The sequence below is a fragment of the Leucoraja erinacea genome, chromosome 2 (assembly GCF_028641065.1).
Source record: "Leucoraja erinacea ecotype New England chromosome 2, Leri_hhj_1, whole genome shotgun sequence".
Classification (NCBI taxonomy): domain Eukaryota; kingdom Metazoa; phylum Chordata; class Chondrichthyes; order Rajiformes; family Rajidae; genus Leucoraja; species Leucoraja erinaceus.
The window spans coordinates 65,387,463-65,406,533 of NC_073378.1; the positions used below are offsets into that span (position 1 = coordinate 65,387,463).

The 19,071-nt window shown below is 41.2% G+C and overlaps 1 protein-coding gene across 5 annotated transcripts in view; it reads right to left on the reverse strand.

The window, feature by feature from the left end:
• Window positions 1-2,259: 2,259 nt before the first annotated feature.
• The window catches only part of LOC129710935 (cadherin-18-like), a 757,826-nt gene continuing 741,014 nt past the window's right edge, over window positions 2,260-19,071 (reverse strand). For 4 of the 5 annotated variants that reach the window (XM_055658245.1, XM_055658266.1, XM_055658256.1 and 1 more), the window contains one exon: window positions 2,261-7,049. In XM_055658245.1, the coding sequence (XP_055514220.1) occupies window positions 6,559-7,049 (491 nt within the window). In that variant the 3' untranslated portion in view covers window positions 2,261-6,558. Of the gene's footprint in view, window positions 7,050-19,071 lie in introns of all 5 variants that reach the window. The other variant, XM_055658275.1, reaches the window with a different exon arrangement.

Genomic DNA, 19,071 nt, shown 5'->3' on the forward strand with positions numbered 1-19,071 from the left:
TTAGATAAATATTCCAGGATACTTATATTTGATTGCCATGTGACTAACATCTGCCATCATCGTAGTGTATCAACTTGAAGTTGGGCTTGTAGATATGTATTCGCTCAATAGCCCTTTACCCATGGGATGCATCTAGCATCTACACCTAGTTGATACCAACAACTGAAGAATTGGCAACATGCAAATCTCCTGCACCTCCAACTAGAGATGACATTCGCAATTTTTTCCCATCTTACAGCACTTAGCTGGAGCAATGCTGAATACTGTTTGTTCATCATTGGGACTTAGCTTCAGCTGTTCAAAGCATAAGCCTGTTAACAATCATCCACATGTCATTTGAGAGATTGCTACTTTCCTGACTTGCACAGCTGAAATACAGCTACAATATTGCCAAGCTATAGATGAATAGAATTGAGCTTTAACTGTTTTCTATTAACTCCCATCTCGTGCCTCAAGGCGGAGTCATAACAAATCAATAGTTAAAGACAAATCCCAATGACCAACAAGTTTATTAGGTAACAACTTAAAGTTAGCTGGATGGCTGAGCCCAATTTCTCAAATACAGTTTGAGACTGAACCGGTGATTTTAACAAAAATACAGCATTAGAATATCATTCAGACAAACATAACAAGTGTTTTCGAACTCCGAGTCAAAACACCAATTTTATAATTTGTTAAATAACCTGGGAATACAGTTTATCCCATTTTGCAATGTTTTACTGTTATTTGTAGTTAAACAATATTTTTCATAATGAACAGGCCACTCCTGCCATAATTCCATGGGTGCTTTGAACGACAACTCTTCCCAATTTTCAAGCCTGTCTGGAAAACCGACAATTCTGGCTCTAATTCCAAACTTGCTTGGAATGCTAGCATTGTGCCCTCTAAGCAGATGACCATGCTTTTATCCTTTGTATGCTGTACAAACAAGCGTAAATATTACCAACTTGTGAGTGGTCCACTTACCCATGTTTTGGAAGTGCCAGGCCCACCTTGTTGAGTAGGACTGGTAGGGTGCATGGAACTTGTGCCCAGCTGTCATGCTGCCACCAGCTTCAGTGAACCTCCCCCTGCCGATGAAGGCATAGGGTGCATTGTCGCCAAATGATGAACTCTGCCATTCATCCGTGGTCCCGCTGCAGAGCGCCAGCTATGCATCTGCGTCGACGGCCGGCTTGTTCCTAGTCCAAACCCGGAATCTGCACCTTTCTTGGAGGGATACCTTCTCAGTTTTGCCGACCACCGGTGGTTTAATCTTGCTGCGTCTCGGCCAGCTGCCCTTTCTAGCGAACACAGTCATTCCTGAGCCCAGCAGCATTCGTTGCAGCTTCATTTCCTGGGCAGCATGCCATGCCCATCTGACCCCATATTAGCTGGTTCACTGCCAGTACCTTATGGCAACACACAGTTCCCCGGGGTCTCATGTTTCTTTGCGGTCTCATCCATCATGAGCTCCTGTAGCTGATGGGAGACTAAATAATTTATCGTGGAGGCCAACTCATCTCCCAGTGGCTCTCCTGACTCTGACGGGTCAGCGAATCGTACTGCCAGAGGTCAGAACTCAGCTGACCCATGGCACGCGCCTCATCAATGAGGGTGCTATCGAGCAGCCCTTTCCTAGATGCTGCTGGTGCGGCCTCTTCTCCAGCCTACCGCTGACACCACTCCCGCTCCTGGAGTGTGCCCTGGGGAAACAACCACTGCAGGAGGTGCTCCATTTGGGATAACCATTGAAAAAATGGTATCCAGCCCCGGAGAGGAATTCTCCGCTCTGACTCTGGCTTGTCTGTGGGCCTAACAGACTTGTTGGTGGCCTTACGCCCGACTGGCGCTGGCTCTGTGCTTTGCAGCACCCAAGTCTGCAGTCATCCCACTCCTGGCCGGCGACTATGCAGGGGTATGAGGCAGCCATTCACAGACCACACTCCCACAGCTGTCTACCGATTTTCTTGTGGCTTGCCTCTTTCCCTTGGTCGTCTTGTCCATGGCATTGTCCTGGAAGAAATACACAGCACGGCACCACAGCAAAACCACCTGAACTTCAGCTATGTTTGTGGCAACTACCTAGAGATTTAAATCCTCACCGCCTCCGTGCGCCAAATGCTCACACACTATGCAGCCTTGTCTCATGCGCTCATACACTAAGCAGACCTGTCCCAGGCACTGCTGGCGTGGCCTCTCCCATAGGCCCACGCTGGTGCCTGTGAAAGGTTAAAATATAACAACAAAAACCCCACAAGTATATACTTATTTCCCAAAGGGAATCCTTTGAGCCTGACTCCTCCGAGTGCAATAGGGCTGTTTGATTCTATCTGTGATCGCACCCCAGGCCTGAGCCTCCACAGATCGATGACTTTGTGAGCCACTGAACTCACTCTCAGCAACGCTGGTGGTAGCCCCGCCCACCTGCATGTTTTACCTGGCCCTGGGAACACACAGCTTTGTCAGTGGCTTTAAATGCGAAAATTCGATACGCTCATGCACATGGCGACCGCCGAAGCTTTGGTTAGTGGTGAGTTTTCTATTCTCGAGTCCAATTCTTTATTGTTTATGTATGACTCCAGTTTGTCCCATGGTATTGTTATCCATCTTGCTTGCCTTATTACACACTGCCCGCCCACTAACACGCTTCATTCACACGAATACATGGCACACATAATCCTTGTGTGTTGTGAACTATGCTGGCACTAAAGTAGAAATAAATGCTTTGGGTATCACTGCTCCAGTGCTGCCCACCTCTCGGGCGACTCTCTAACAACTTGCAGTTTTTAACATGCAACTTTATCCATCGCATTTTCCGTTTAGTTTCACAAGCTCTCGGGAACGCTCAACATTCATGAAAGTGCCAAATGCGCAAGCTTCCCGTTTAAAATCTTGCAGTTGTTATTAAATCGAATTTCGCAATGAATTTGCCACCCCTTCGGTCCAACTAGTTCATGCCAAGCTAGGTCCTTCCTGGAGGGCTTGGGTTGCAAGAAGAAGGTGGATAGGTTTGAGTTTTTTTTTTCTTTGCAGTGCAGAAGGCTGAGTGATGACCTTGTCTCACATTTGGCCTCTATCCCTCTAAACCTCTCATACCCACCAGGTTTCTGCAGAGTCTACATACAGCAAGACTTGTGTTCCATTCAATATTTCTGCCACCATCTCCCACTACCCTGGTAGTTACTCAAGAGTAACTCGGGAGAGGAAGTTAGTAACTCGGGAGATGAACTTGGAACATCGCAGAAAACGGCAAACTTGTCATACCCGTGGGAACTCGGTTAAACTCTTGATCATACACTTGGGATCTCGTACACAACCACGAGTCTTTCATTCGGGGTACCTCGTGGGTCAGCTCCTACCATGAGACAGGGCTTTAAGTCTATTAAAATTGAATTATCTCACTGAACGAAAACATGCAATATGTTTCCAGGCAAATATCCTGGAATTAAAGAGCAGTCATTAGTGTTTTTAAACGGGCGGTTGTAGTCAATAATATGGTAACCAAATGATATTCATTCATTACTAGAGAGGACGATGTAAACATAGTGAGGTTAGTGAGCAGCCTCTAACATTAACCGCTCCTCGTACTGTTTTGTTGTGTAGGAAGGAACTGCAGATGCCGGTTTGCACTGACGATAGACACCAAAAGCTGGAGTAACTCAGAGGGTCAGACAGCATCTCTGGAGAGAAGGAATGGGTGACATTTCGGATCGTGACTCTCCCGGTTGCTACCTGGACCTACCTGATCTCCCAGTTGCCAAACACTTCCCATTCCCACACTGACCTTTCTGTCCGAGGTCTTCGCCAGTCAGAGTGAGGCTAAATGCAAATTGGAGGAACAGCATCTCATATTTCGCTTGGGCAGTTTACCGCCCAGTGGTATGAATATTGATTTCTCTCACTTCAAGTAACCCTGGCATTCCCTCTCTGTCTATCCCTCCTCCACCCACGTCGCACCAGCTGCTCATTTTCACCTAACGAACAGCGAACAATGGTCTGTTTCCTTTATCATTGTTACTTTTTTGCATTCATTGTTCTTTATCTCTCTACAATACATCATCATCTATATCTTTCGTTTCCCTTACCAGTCTGTCGAAGAGTCTCGACCTGAAACATCACCCATTCCTTCTCTCCAGAGATGCCACCTGTCCCGCTGAGTTACTCCAGCTTTTTGTGTCTATTGTCGCCCTTCTTCAGACCGTTCCGTTGTATTGACCGAAAACGATGTGACAGTACCGGCGACTTAATGAATGAAATGGAGACACGTGGAATTAAATGCAAAGCAGATCACTTCCAAAAGACGTGGTTTGCATTTATGGAACTATTACAAGCATAAGGTGCAATAATAAGTTAAAACATAAAGGCTACCAGGATCTGGTAATGGGGGGTATAAAATAAATTTTTAATACAAACACGGTTGGTATATCCTTTTTTGCGGAGTTTTGTGTTACAATAGAGCGATTGATTTTCCTTTCTTTTTTTTTCTTTTCTTTCTAGGGTCTTATTTCTTTTCTTTACTTCCTTCTCTAATTCCTTCCCTAAGGGGTTCTCTTCCCCTAACACTTTCCTGCACCTTCACGATTCTTGCTTACTTTCCTTACTTCTTTTATTTCTATCTTTTTTAAAGCTCAAAAAATGAAGTGGTACAACATAATGTAATAAGAAAAATGCGATGTATTAATGTGATTTACTGTACTGCTAATAAAAATTAAATAAAAATGAAAAAAAAAGTAATTAAATGGACTTGGAATAACTGGGGCGGTGAGGTTTTATCGAAAAGTGACTACATGAAATCGGTGGAAGGAAACAGGCTGGCGAGGTTTCGGGTCAGGGCCCTTCTTCAGACTACATGACCCGCTGAGTTCTTCCAGCTGTCAAATGGAGACATGGGGGACCACAGATGCTGGCATGTTGAGCGAAACACAAAGTGTTGCAGCAACTCGATGGGTCGAATGGCCGAATTTTGCTCCTATAACATGAACTCCCGAAGTGTCGAAGTAACCCAGCGGGTCAGGCAGCATCTGTGGAGGGAATGGATAGGCAACATTTCGGATCGGGTCCCTTCTTTTCGAGCCGAATCAACATCTGTCCATTCCCTCCGCTGATGCTGCCTGTCCCGTTGAGTTCCTCCAGTGTGTGTGAGTTCCTCCAACACTTTGTGTGTGTTTTATGATCATGATTCCAGCATCTGCAGTTTCTTGTCTCTACATAAACTAGGCCTCAGCAACACTGAGTGTACTAACTGGGAGATTATGTTGCTGCCGCCAAAACAACAGTTGGCAATGTATGCACGGTAGATGTCACATTGCGTGGGAAACGAGGTCTCCAGGGAGACAGACGCAAAGTGCTGGAGTAACTCCACGAAACAGGCAACATGTCTAGACATTTATAAAGCATTGCATTTTGGAACACAAGGAACTACAGAAGCTGGTTTATGAAAAAAAACAAAGTGCTGGAGTAACTCAACGTGTCAGGCAGTATTTGTGGAGAACATGGACAGGTGACGTTTCGGGTGAAAGAAGGGTCTAAAGTTTGAAGAAGGGTCCCGACCCGAAACGTCACCTATCCAAGTTCTCTGGAGATGACTAATCTTCAACATTTCACTTCTGGCACTCAGGCCAAACCCACGGTAGACTCAAGAGTCACCACGGTAAACTCATGGGCTACTATGGTATTACAACGAGTTTAAACGTTTCAAATTTTTCCTTTAGGAGTAAATTTGACTCGTAGTAATCTTTCAACATGTTGAAAATTTTTCACGAGTTAACAAGTTTCCCGAGTACCTGCCATTAGCGTTGCAAGTCGCTAAGTTACTTCCGTGAGTTCCGAGGTCCTCGCTATGTTAATTCTACGTGATTACCACGAGTTTGATTTGTTTTTAACTCAGGATCACTCGTAGGTGGACTCGCACCGTGAGACAGGGGTTTTAAGAAGGAACTGCAGTCACTGATTTCAACGAAAGATAGACACAAAAAGCTGGAACAGCTCAAACCATCAGACAGCATCTCTGGAGAAAAGGGATAGGTGGCATTTCGGGTCGAGACCCTTCTTCGGACTTTCAGAGACTTCAGACTCTAGACCTGAAAAGTCACCTATTCCTTTTCTCTAGAGTTGCTGTCTGACCCACTGGGTTATTCCAGCTTTTTGTGTTGGTCTTAGAGGAATATATGTCTGCCTATATTTTGTATGAAGTGTAACTTACTGCATCATTGTATCTAGTTCTGGAGTCCGAGATGAATGAAAAGGCAATGCTGAAGCTCTACAATGTCATGTTTACCTCCAGTACTTTATCTGCTAATCTATATTGAATCAAACTGCCTATTTTTAACTATAGCACAGTGTCTTTATTATGGAACATTGAACTTTATTAAACAATAAAAAATATACACCAGGGAAAATATTTTGTTTATTCTTTATATTTTCAAAATGCGTTCCTTCTGCTTGTTTGTTGAACCCACGTTTCAAAATATTAAAAGGGCACTTGTTGCTACAGTAAAAGTGTGTAACAATTGCAGCTTAAGAAATGAAAATCTGACTTTTTGTTTTACATACAGTGTTTTACTATGGTAATGAAAACTAAGTGGTTCTTTCTGATTTCTCCACTCCATACAGTTCAGAGAGTTTTTTGAACTGAAGTCCCCAGTCTCCAAGGTAATTATAATCCTGTTCTGACTGTGCAGTGAGCGAATCCAATGAACTGATCGATCCTGCTGTGGATCCATGGCCTTCATATGCATATGTCTGGAGAGAGTCATATGGAGGAACACTTAGATCCAGGTCTGCTTCTTGCAGTTTTTGCTTAATAAACTCATGGATGTCAGGGCTGTTGAGGACGGAGAGAGGTCTTTGTTTAGGCAAGGGTTGCACATCTGGCCTGACATCCCGACGGTATCTCACTTCCTCGGCTGCCGCTGGGTTTCTCAGTGCTGTGATATCAAATGCCTCGGTGTCCTCTTCCCCTCCTCCCTCATCGTCATATGTCACCACGTTCTCCCTAATATCTTCTTCTGATATTATGAGTGTCTCTTTCTTGCCTCGCTTCAGAGTGATGAACAGAACAATGATAGCTGTAAAGACAAGATAGTGGAGGCAATGAGATGTCAGGGGAATCACGAGCTTGAATTTGAATTACAAGAATAGGCTAAGATACCCGTTCAACGGTTTCAGCTGAAATTACCAGGTGGTAGAGAAATTTCACCCAAAAATTCCAATGCTTATGTATTCATTGGAACAAAGTAACGCAAAGAAAATCATAAAACGATCACACAATTCCATGAGCGTTGCTGCAAAAATGAAACACAGCAACCAAATTGTGTATAGCAAGCTTCAAAAATTGGCAATGTGAAAAGACTAAGTTTCTTCAATTTTTTGTAACATTGCAATGAGATAAATACTGGCAAAAGATCAGGAAGAAGTGCCTTCTTGCTTTTCGTCATTGTGCCACTAATTTGTGAGAAGACAAGATTTGTCTTTTCATTTGAAGGATAACACTGAGCTTGTAATCTATTCTATCAACATTCTATTGATGGGTTAGCTTGGATATCTTAAATTCACAGCCTTTTGACTGGTTCTTAAAAACAAAATAGAATCTTTGAATGGGTCCGATAAATGGGGGGTGGGAGTAAATTATATTCTCCACGTGATTATCAATTTAAGATAATTGTTCTAAAGGATAGGTCTCAATGTGAGTGCATGAAGTAAGTAGGCCAATGCCGATCCTGAATTAAAGTCACCGGGAATTCACACCATGCTCAATTGTAATGTCATCAAAGCACTTTAACATAGTTGCAGTTTCCCTGTTTGTTGTTCAGAGTCTAAGAGGTTAGTTTTTAATTTATCAATGAAGAGATTTACTGATGTATAGAATAAAATAAATGCAATGTGAATTACAGTTATTTATGTGGTCTAGATCGATTTCATGTCCAATGTGCAAATTTGTGGATGTTTCTCGTAAATTCTCACAGATTCAGTCTCATTTTCCTTTCAAACGGCAAAGCATTTTATTGGTTGAATAACTGATTTGTGTCCTAATTTTCCTCTTATCAGCGTATTTGAAAACAGATTGGCAATGAGTTTGATGCAAATGAACTGGTGATAAATTGCTTCATAAATTGCTGTGTTCTCAAAAAGAAACTTAACCCATTGCACTTACCAACAGGCCATGTTTTGTTATTATGTAACTCAATAGCTCGTATTGTAAAATAGAAAGCAAATTTGCTGATATCCCTATAAAGTTTCAGTTTACCATCCAATTACCACAGAACATAGAACAGTACAGGAATAGGCCTTTTGACCCACAATGACTGTCAGACATGATACCAACACCAAATCTTATCTACCTCTATTCTCTGCCTCGCCAAATGTCTATCTAAAAGTTTATATCATGTCTAATGCCACTATCATATCTCAAAAAATGTTTCTGTGTTTTAAGTCTGCTTACCAGCCATCCCACTATATGGGAACGATGTCAAGAAAAGTGCTTCATTTTCAGGAAATTATTGTGGTAACAGATAGCTTCTGGGGATGAAGCAAGGATACCTACATGCTGCTGGTCAAAATGTGATGGTCCATATTGGTGAATCATTTAGGTTAGATTGTGTGATTAGCCAAAATGGGCTCACCTGAGATAATGTGCTAACTGCACTCATTTGCTAGTCCCATGAAGAAAGGTCATTTGGGATTATTTTCACAGTGACTGTGATTGTGTCTGAACCCCTCTGTCGTTGGATCACCAGCTTCCTGACAGACAGGAAGCAGCATGTGGCTGGGAAAGCACCTCTGACCCGCAAACCTTCAGCACAGGAGCACCACAAGGCTGCGTACTCTCCCCTCTCCGTGTGAAAAAGTGTTTCCTCATCTCCATTCTAAATGGCTTACCCCTTATTCTTAAACTGTGGCTCCTGGTTCTGGACATGTTTCCTGCCTCTAGCGTGTCCAAACCCTTAATAATCTTATATGTTTCAAAAGGATCCTTCTAAATTCCAGATTATTCCCCTTTCTGACTTAGAGAGCTGAAGAGATACAACCAGGATGTTACAATCCAGCAAGTGGACATCGGCGTAATTCCCAAACATACATCGTTTAGAGTTTTTTTTAACAAAATGGGAATAGAAGATGCCAGCTAGCTACAGTTTCTCAATGACACACTGTTTTTCCATCGGACTTTCTTTCAATAGCTCTCTGTCTTTCATCCGCACACATTACATCTCTATCCATATCCTACTGAATCACAATATTTGATCTCTTGCTCTACTTATAATAATTCATTGCACTGAGGGTGGTGAATCTGTGAAATTCATTGCCACAGAAGGTTGTTGAGACCAAGTCAATGGATATTTTTAAGGCAGAGATAGATTCAGTGGGTGTCAGTGGCTATGGGGAGAAGGCAGGAGAATGGGGTTGAGGGGGAGAGATAGATCAGCCATGATTGAATAATAGAGTAGACTTGATGGGCTAAATGGCATAATTCTGCTCCTATCACATGAATTTATGAACTGATAATTTAATCTGAAACCTGCTCAAAATCCCATTCTAATATCGCTTACTGTTTATTTTTAGAGGACAAGGTAGAGGTATTCAAACATCTATTCCCCTTTGATCAGTGAGAAGACACATATTTATACTCCTAACCACTTTCATTCAATGGATGTCATTGAGCATGATGCTTCGAGGTGAAAATAAGTGTACTTGGTGACACATAAGAAACCAATAACCATGAGGATCCAGACCTTTAATAAATTTGGGTCTTGAAAATCTCATTACATCAACCGAAATCTCAAGTATGGACATTCCCAGATTATGAATGGCAGTGCAAAATAGCTTTACATTTGCAAGGAGCTGTCAGGTGTGCATGCCACCAGAGCTACATCTCTGGTTCCTAGCTTTCATGGGGTGTGAGGATGGCAGTAACAGCAGTCTCCATCCATCAAGAAACCACTTTTTCTCAGCTACCTGTGTAAAGGTGGGGGAGAAACTGGGTGATTCAAAATGTTACAAATAAACTCTTGCTTTAGGCAATCAGCTGTTGTCCTCACGTGGATACTGTTGCATGTGAAAGAGGCAGATATATCCATTCTCACTGGGGACTCTCATGTTATACTATGCTGAGCCAAAGAAAATGTGAATTCCTGAGGTGGCTGGCCTGATTAATTTGGAAAAGTCCAAATGAAGTTCTGTCTCTTTCAAGGCCAGTTGGCATCCCATTCTTTCCTTGGATTAACCAGCTCTACCAATGAGTCTACCAATGACTTCTGATAGCCTTCTTCATTAATATTAACTTGCTCATTAGAGAAATGTCCACCCCTTTTTTGACTCAATAATCTCTAATTTGGAATGAACAACACAGTAACCTTAAATATAGTTACATGTGATTTATCCCATAAACTATGCGATGTTCAAGCTCAGTTGTGATGTGTGGACAGAGAATTGGGGATAGGGCAACACAGTAATGCAGTGGTAGAGTGTCTGCCCTACAGCGCCAGAGACCTGTGTTCGATTCTGACTACGGGTGCAGTGTGTGCGGCTTTGTGCTTTCTCCCTGTGACCGCGTGGATTTTCTCCACGTTCTTTGGTTTCCCTGCACACTGGAAAGACGTACAGGATTGTAGGCTAAATTGTAAATTGTCCCTAGTGTGTAGGATAGTGCCAATGTACGGGGTGATCATTAGACAGCGCGGTGGTCCGAAAGGCCTGTTTCCACGCTGTATCTCTAAAATCTCATGAACAGGTGACATGTTCAGTAAACATCTTATTTTATTCGATCTTGTGGAAGTAAATTAAGGAAAATGAGTGCAGGGAAGAAGGCTATGGCGAGATCTTGCCATCAGCAATATTATCCCAATGCTGGATGCTGACTTAGCAATCAATTTTATGCAGACACGTTATGGATCCCCTAAATTCAATTTGTGCTCCCAGGCAGATACAGTGTGACAAGTTTTTTGTGACTACATAGTGACAAGTTTTTTCACACATAATTCCTTGAAGGTGGTGTCACAGATAGATAGGTTCAGCATAAATGCTTTTGGCACATTGCTCTTCATCAGTCTGAGTATTTAGTATAGAGGTTGGGAGGTCATGTTGCAGTTACATGAGACATTGGTGAGGCCACATTTAGAGTATTGTGTTGAATTCTGGGCACCGAAACATGTTGTCAAGCTGTAAAGGGTACAGAGAAGATTTACGAGGATTTTGCCAGGACTTGAGGGTCTAAGCTATAGGCAGGTTGAGCAGGCTGGTTCTCTATTCCTTGGGTCGCAGGAGGATGAGGGGTGATCTTATAGGGGTGTTTGAAATCATGAGAGGAATAGATTTGGTAGATGCACAGTATTTCTTGCCCAGAGTAGTGAAATCGAGAACCAGAGGACATAGGTTTACAGTGAAGAGGGAAAAATGTAATAGGAATCTGAAGGGTAACTTTTTCACACAAAGGGTAGTGGGTGTATGGAATGAGCTGATGGAGAACATTGTTGAGGGAGAGACTATAGCAATGTTTAAGAAAGAATTAGACAGATACATGGATAGGACAGGTTTGGGGGGATAGGGGCCAAACGCAGGCGGTTGGAACTGGCATAGATGGAACAGGTTGGTCAGTGTGGGAAAGGTGGGCCGAAGGGCCTGTTTCGACACTGTACGAATCTATGACTCTAAATAATGTCATGTCACAGAATCCAGATCAAGCTGCTCTCAAGAAACAGTTGTGAAATGTTTTTGTCTGGATAGATCAGGTCTCTTGGTTTAGTCATCTGCCAAAGACCTTGAGTGTCAGATATTCAGAAACATTTCAAGACATTCCAAGATTACTATTCATACTGAAGCAACTTTAAGCTTTCATGTCTAAACTTTCAATCAGTAGCATAGGTAACGCCTGATAATCCTCTTAATATCCAGGCCTCTAGGCAATGGAGGTGAAGGCAACCTACAGAATAAATTGTTAATTTAAACTACGATCAGCGATACAAAGCTGTCTGTAATTTACATACATCAAAGCAGTAAAACGGGTTTGAATTAAAGAATTTTAACAATTAATAGGATTAATTTACAAATAATCTGAAACTAATTTACTATGATAGTAAAAGTGATACAGGCATAAAGATAAATTATGCCAATATAAAACTACTGATATAAAAATGTAAAATATTAGATAATTTAAGACTAATTATATCATATAATAATGCAATGGCAGATATTTTAAATTCTGTAAAAAACTTAATAAAAGGGGAATTTACGGCAAATTCTACCATGATTTTGTACATATACTGAAAAGATATTAACATACATTATTGCATGATTCATAACTTTTCTTTAATCTCTGGCTCAGTGATCTTTCAGTCAACTGTAATTTCTATTTAATGAACACAGTTTCTTTATGATTCTAAACTTTTAAGCTTTTGTACAATGTAAATCACCACACTAAGTATAATTCTTTCTATATCCAGCTGCTTCACATTGGAAACAGTGCCGCTGATCTTTCTAATCTAAAGCCTGACATAAAAACACAACTATTGTGCAATGGAATGTCAGCCTGGATTATGTCTGCAACTTGTTCATGAACTGCACCTTGATGTCTGCACATGCTTGAGGTTCACTGCGTAACGTCCCCCATAGAAATGCAAGGAGCAACACCAGCTAAGAACCATGACATTTCTTGGATCTCAGTGAAGCTACTGCCCGTCAATGGGGAGGGACTAGGTTGTAGCTTCCTGAAATATGGCTGCCCGCAGAAATTTAACCTCCAGATATTGTTTGCCTTGTGAGTGCAAGCCAGCCACAATCCAAACCAATGAGTCTAAAGCAGAACCAATCTTAACAAAGGCGGACATCCACCAAGGTTACATCATTGAGAAATTATTGCGGCAAACTTTGATGACACAATGTTGCATCACAGTTCCTGTGACCATCCTGCTGAAGTGGGAGCTAACCTAAAGCTAAAGTAGGAAACTGTTCAACCTGCAGCAACTGTGGAGCTGAAGTAAAATCAGTGGTAAAGTATGCATTCATCATTTGGGGCATTGGAGTATGGGAGTCAGGAAGTCATGTTGCAGCTTTAAAAATCTTTGGTTAGTCTGCATTTGCAGATCTTGTTGCCCCATTACAGGAAAGTTGTGGAGGTTTTGAACACGGTGCATTAGTGAGTAATATCTATAAGAAGAAATTGGCCAAACCTGCATTGTTTTCTTTGGAGCATCAGAGGTTATGGGGAGACCTGATAGAAGTATATTACTTTAAAAGAGGCATAGATTGGGTAGACTATCAGAACATTTATTCCAGGATGGAAATATCAAAAACTAGAGGACATCGTTTTAAGGTGACAGGGGCAGCTTAACGGAGATGTGAGGGGCATGTTGGATGCCTGGAATGTGTGCTGCAAAGTGGTGCTGGAGGCAGATATGATAGTTGTGTTTAAGAGGCTTTGGACAGGCGCAAGGATATGCAGCAAATTGAGGGATATGGATCACATGCATCCAAGTTTAACTTGGCAGTATATTCGGCATGGATATTGTGGGCTGAGAGGTGTTGACACTCACTCAAGCATAAAGAGGATAGCGTTACATATAGAGGATAGCATTTCTGTATGCAGGTATTAGTAGTAAGCACAAGGTAGTGATTGTGCGAGATTTCAATTTTCCACACAGACTGGGAAACACATTCTGGAAATGGGCTGGTACACAAAATTGCTGGAGAAACTCAGCGGGTGCAGCAGCAGCTATGGAGCGAAGGAAATAGGCCACAACATTGCTGGAGAAACTAAATGGGCTGGATGGGTTGCAGTTTGTAAAATGTGTGCAGGATAGTTTTTTGTAGCAATACGTAGAAGTACCTACTAGAGAAGGGGCAGTGCTGGACCTCCTGTTAGGAAATGAGATGGGTCAGGTGGCAGAGGTAAGCGTTGGGGAACAGTTCGGGACCAGTGATCACAATACCATTAGTTTCAATATAATTATGGAGAGGGTCAGAACTGGACCTAGGGTTGAGATTTTTGATTGGAGAAAGGCTAACTTTGATGAGATGCGAAAGGATTTAAAAGGAGTAAATTGGGACAGTTTGTTTTATGGGAAAGGTGTGAAAGAGAAATGGAGGACATTTAAAGGTGAAATTTTAAGAGTACAGAATCTTTATGTCCCTGTTCGGTTGAAAGGAAATAGTAAAAATTGGAAAGAGCCATGTTTTTCATGGGAAATTGGACACTTGGTTCGGAAAAAGAGAGAGATCCACAATAATTATAGGTAGCATGGAGTAAATGAGGTGCTTGAGGAGTATAAAGAATGTAAAAAGAATCTTAACAAAATAAATTAGAAAAGCTAAAAAAAGATATGAGGTTGCTTTGGCAGGTAATTTGAAAGTAAATCCAAAGGGTTTCTACAGCAATATTAATAGCAAAAGGATAATGAGGGATACAATTGATCCATTAGAGAGTCAGATTGGACAGCTATCTGCAGAGCCAAAAGGGATGGGGGAGATATTGAACAATTTCTTTTCTTCGGTATTCACCAAAGAGAAGGATATTGAATTATGTGAGGTAAGGGAAACAAGTAGAGTAGCTATGGAAACTATGAGATTCAAAGAAGAGGACGTACTGACACTTTTGTGAAATATAAAAGTGGATAAGTCTCCAGGTCCAGAAAGGATATTCCCTAGGACATTGAGGGAAGTTAGTGTAGAAATAGCAGGGGCTATGACAGAAATATTTCAAATATCATTAGAAATGGGAATAGTACCGGAGGATTGGCGTACTGCGCATGTTGTTCCATTGTTTAAAAAGGGGTCTAAGAGCAAACCTAGCAATTATAGACCTGTTAGTTTGACGTCAGTGGTGGGCAAATTAGTGGAAAGAATACTTAGAGATAATATATATAAGCATCTGGATAAACAGGGTCTGATTAGGAACAGTCAACATGGATTTGTGCCTGGAAGGTCATGTTTAGCTAATCTTCTTGAATTTTTTGAAGATGTTACTCGGGAAATTGATGAGGGTAAAGCAGTGGATGTTGTGTATATGGACTTCAGTAAGGCCTTTGACAAGGTTCCTCATGGAAGGTTGGTTAAGAAGGTTCAATGGTTGGGGTATTAATGGTGGAGTAGCAAGATGGATTCAACAGTGGCTGAATGGGAGATGCCAGAGAGTAATGGTGGATGGTTGTTTGTCAGGTTGGAGGCCAGTGACGAGTGGGGTGCCACAGGGATCTGTGTTGGGTCCACTGTTGTTTGTCATGTACATCAATGATCTGGATGATGGTGTGGTAAATTGGATTAGTAAGTATGCAGATGATACTAAGATAGGTGGGGTTGCGGGTAATGAAGTAGAGTTTCAAAGTCTACAGAGAGATTTATGCCAGTTGGAAGAGTGGGCTGAAAGATGGCAGATGGAGTTTAATGCTGATAAGTGTGAGGTGCTACATCTTGGCAGGACAAATCAAAATAGGACGTACATGGTAAATGGTAGGGAATTGAAGAATGTAGGTGAACAGAGGGATCTGGGAATAACTGTGCACAGTTCCCTGAAAGTGGAATCTCATGTAGATAGGGTGGTAAAGAAAGCTGTTGGTGTGCTGGCCTTTATAAATCAGAGCATTGAGTATAGAAGTTGGGATGTAATGTTAAAATTGTACAAGGCATTGGTGAGGCCAATTCTGGAGTATGGTGTACAATTTTGGTCGCCTAATTATAGGGAGGATGTCAACAAAAAAGAGAGAGTACAGAGGAGATTTACCAGAATGGTGCCTGGGTTTCAGCAACTAAGTTACAGAGAAAGGTTGAACAAGTTAGGGCTTTATTCTTTGGAGCGCAGAAGGTTAAGGGGAGACTTGATAGAGGTTTTTAAAATGATGAGAGGGATAGACAGAGTTGATGTGGAAAAGCTTTTCCCACTGAGAGTAGGGAAGATTCAAACAAGGGGACATGACTTGAGAATTAAGGGACTGAAGTTTAGTGGTAACATGAGGGGGAACTTCTTTACTCAGAGAGTGGTAGCTGTGTGGAATGAGCTTCCAGTGAAGGTGGTGGAGGCAGGTTTGTTTTTATCATTTAAAAATAAATTGGATAGTTATATGGATGGGAAGGGAATGGAGGGTTATGGTCTGAACGCAGGTATATGGGACTAGGGGAGATTATGTGTTCGGCATGGACTAGAAGGGTCGAGATGGCCTGTTTCCGTGCTGTAATTGTTATATGGTTATATGGTTATATGGTTACTATCCCTGATTTCCTTTGTTATTCACGGATGCACTACCTTCCCTGATTTATTCATTTGCCAAACTGGGATGAACAATTGTTGTAGTTCATCCACACAGTCTTTAAATGCCTTCCATTGCATATCCACCGTCAACCCTTTAAGAATCAATTGCCAGTCTATCTTGGCCAATTCACGTTTCATACCCTCAAAGTTACCTTTCTTTAAGTTCAATACCCATGTTTCTGAATTAACAATGTCACTCTCCATTCTAATGAAGAACTCAACCATATTATGGTCATTCTTGCCCAAGGGGGCACGTACAACAAGACTGCTAACTAACCCTTCCTCATTACTCAATACCCAGTTTAGAATAGCCTGCTCTCTCGTTGATTCCTCTACATGTTGGTTTAGAAAACTATCCCGCATACATTCCAGGAAATCCTCTTCCTCAGCAACCTTGCCAATTTGATTCCCCCAATCTATATGTAGATTGAAGTCACCCATTATAACTGTTTTACCTTTGTTGCACGCATTTCCAATTTCCTGTTTGATGCCAGCCCCAACTCCACTACTACTGTTAGGTGGCCTGTACACAACTCACACTAGTGTTTTCTGCCCCTTAGTGTTTCGCAGCTCTACGCATATCGATTTCACATCCTCCAAGCTAATGTCCTTCCTTTCTATTGCGTTAATCTCCTCTCTAACCAGCAACGCTACCCCACCTCCTTTTCCTTTCTGTCTATCCCTCCTGAATATTGAATATCCCTGGAGGTAGGGTGTAGATAGGGAGGGGGTTGGGACAACTTGCTCCATTTGATCTTATTTGATTGTGCATGCCAGACCACGTGAAGATTGTAATCTCCCATACCTGTCCCATTGTGATGTCATATCATATGTAAATTAATTCCATTGTGATTGCACATCTGTGAGATGGCTCTGTGACTCGTGCAGCAGCTTGATTTTTAATTTTTTAAAATGTTTTTTACTAAAAAAGCAGGGAAATTAATAATAAAATTTTCTAATTTTCAAAATAAAATGTGGAGGAGGAAAAACTCTACAGGAATATGTAAAAATGTCTCAGTTACGGCAAAGGGTGGAGGAGTAAATTCACAATAAACCTAAACAAATTTTCGCAAAATAGAACCCGTTACAAACCAACAAACCAATGAATTATACTGGAGTTCTGTTACTACCAGCACTATGAAGGCCTTTAGGGGATTAACTGATTGGATAGTCTGTCTCTGGAATGGAGAGATTATTTATAGACTGATTGGGTTTGTAGAAAAATAATGTGGTCATTCACTGTCCAGATTATTTTTGAACAACCAGCTTCCATTTGTCAAGGGAACTCTGAATAATGATTCATTCAGTGCAGAAGTCTCTGATCTTCAACAAGACGGAATGGATCAGTGATCAACATTCATTTCCAAAGATACTCATGGTACAAAACTAAACTAAACCCTCCATAATGTTTATGGTAAATTGATTTAATACATACAATGTAATTGATCGCCTGCAGTAACTTTAGTGCAGTAAAATCATTTTACAATTTAGTTAACATATATGTCAAATAAATCTTCCCATCATTTACTGCTTTGTAATTAATCCCAAGTGCCCATTACTTTCTATCACAATAAACAAACTCAAATCCTTTTGAAACATGGCATACCCTCTTATCAACTTGCTTATGATTTAGTTTCATAATTATGAAGTTTCCAAAATCTTCCCTTCTGAAAATTGTTATTTGTTGAAAGAAAGAATACTTTCTAAATCATTTGTTTATTTTTCATTTTCATTCCTTTTGGGGGAATAAATATTTTCAAGCTACATAAAAATCATAACAACAGAAAAAAAAACTTGAATTATTAACGGTCTACATTTAGATTTCCCAAAGGTCATCGTTCCAGTGATTGTTTCCTTTGTCCCAGCATACTATGTCAAGCATACTTAATAACGATAATCTTATCCCTGCAGAACTTGCTGAGAGAATTATTGTTTTATTTTCCTATAGTATTGGTGTCTATCATCCCCATGAATCCTTTTATTGTGTCCTGGTAGAAAATTACATTTTCTGCCAGGAACCAGGCTATTGATCATAATCAGTCATGCACTTATCTTTTATGATAAGACGATTTAGGTTGAATAGGCGGTAATAAGTTATTACAACGCAATGGCTGGTGACCGCTGTTCTCCGTGGGGATAATACTAGCCTTTTTACAACCTAGAAAAATGACTTATTAGATAAGACAATGTACAGATCAGCTAGCTATTGACTGAACAACATTTACGCAACAAAGCATTTCAAACACCTGCTAGGGATACTGCCGATACAAATTTCAATTATGTTAATTGCAAGCAAGTGAAACAGGACATCTGTTTAAAACAATAAAATACTCCAAACACACTGTTCATTGTGAACCTTCATCCTGGCTAATATCCGTGTTGACATTTTCTCTTTCAATCATCTGCCTGACTGCTTCAAAATGTACAATGCATGATTACTAAATAAATTGGAAATGAGTACTTAGCATTACGAGCATACACAATCTCTTGGTTAGCGCTAAATACATTATTACCTAACCCAAATTTAATTTACTTAGTTTCACAGTTAATGATACATTGATATCTTCCATATTGTCTCAAGCATGCAAAAGTTTGGATGAGCATCTCCGTCGCACCTTGAGCCAATGGTGCTCTTGACTCTCACACGGACATTGATTCCTACACATCCTCTATTCTGGACTTTATTAGCTCCACCATCAATAGTGTCACCTCCCTCAAACACGTGACCATATACCCGAATCAGAAGCCATGGATGAACAGCGAGGTCAGGCTACTGCTGAAAGCACGGGACACCGTTTTCAGGTCAGGCGATGCTCGAGCCTACAGTACATCCAGGGCTAACCTGAAGAGGGGCATCA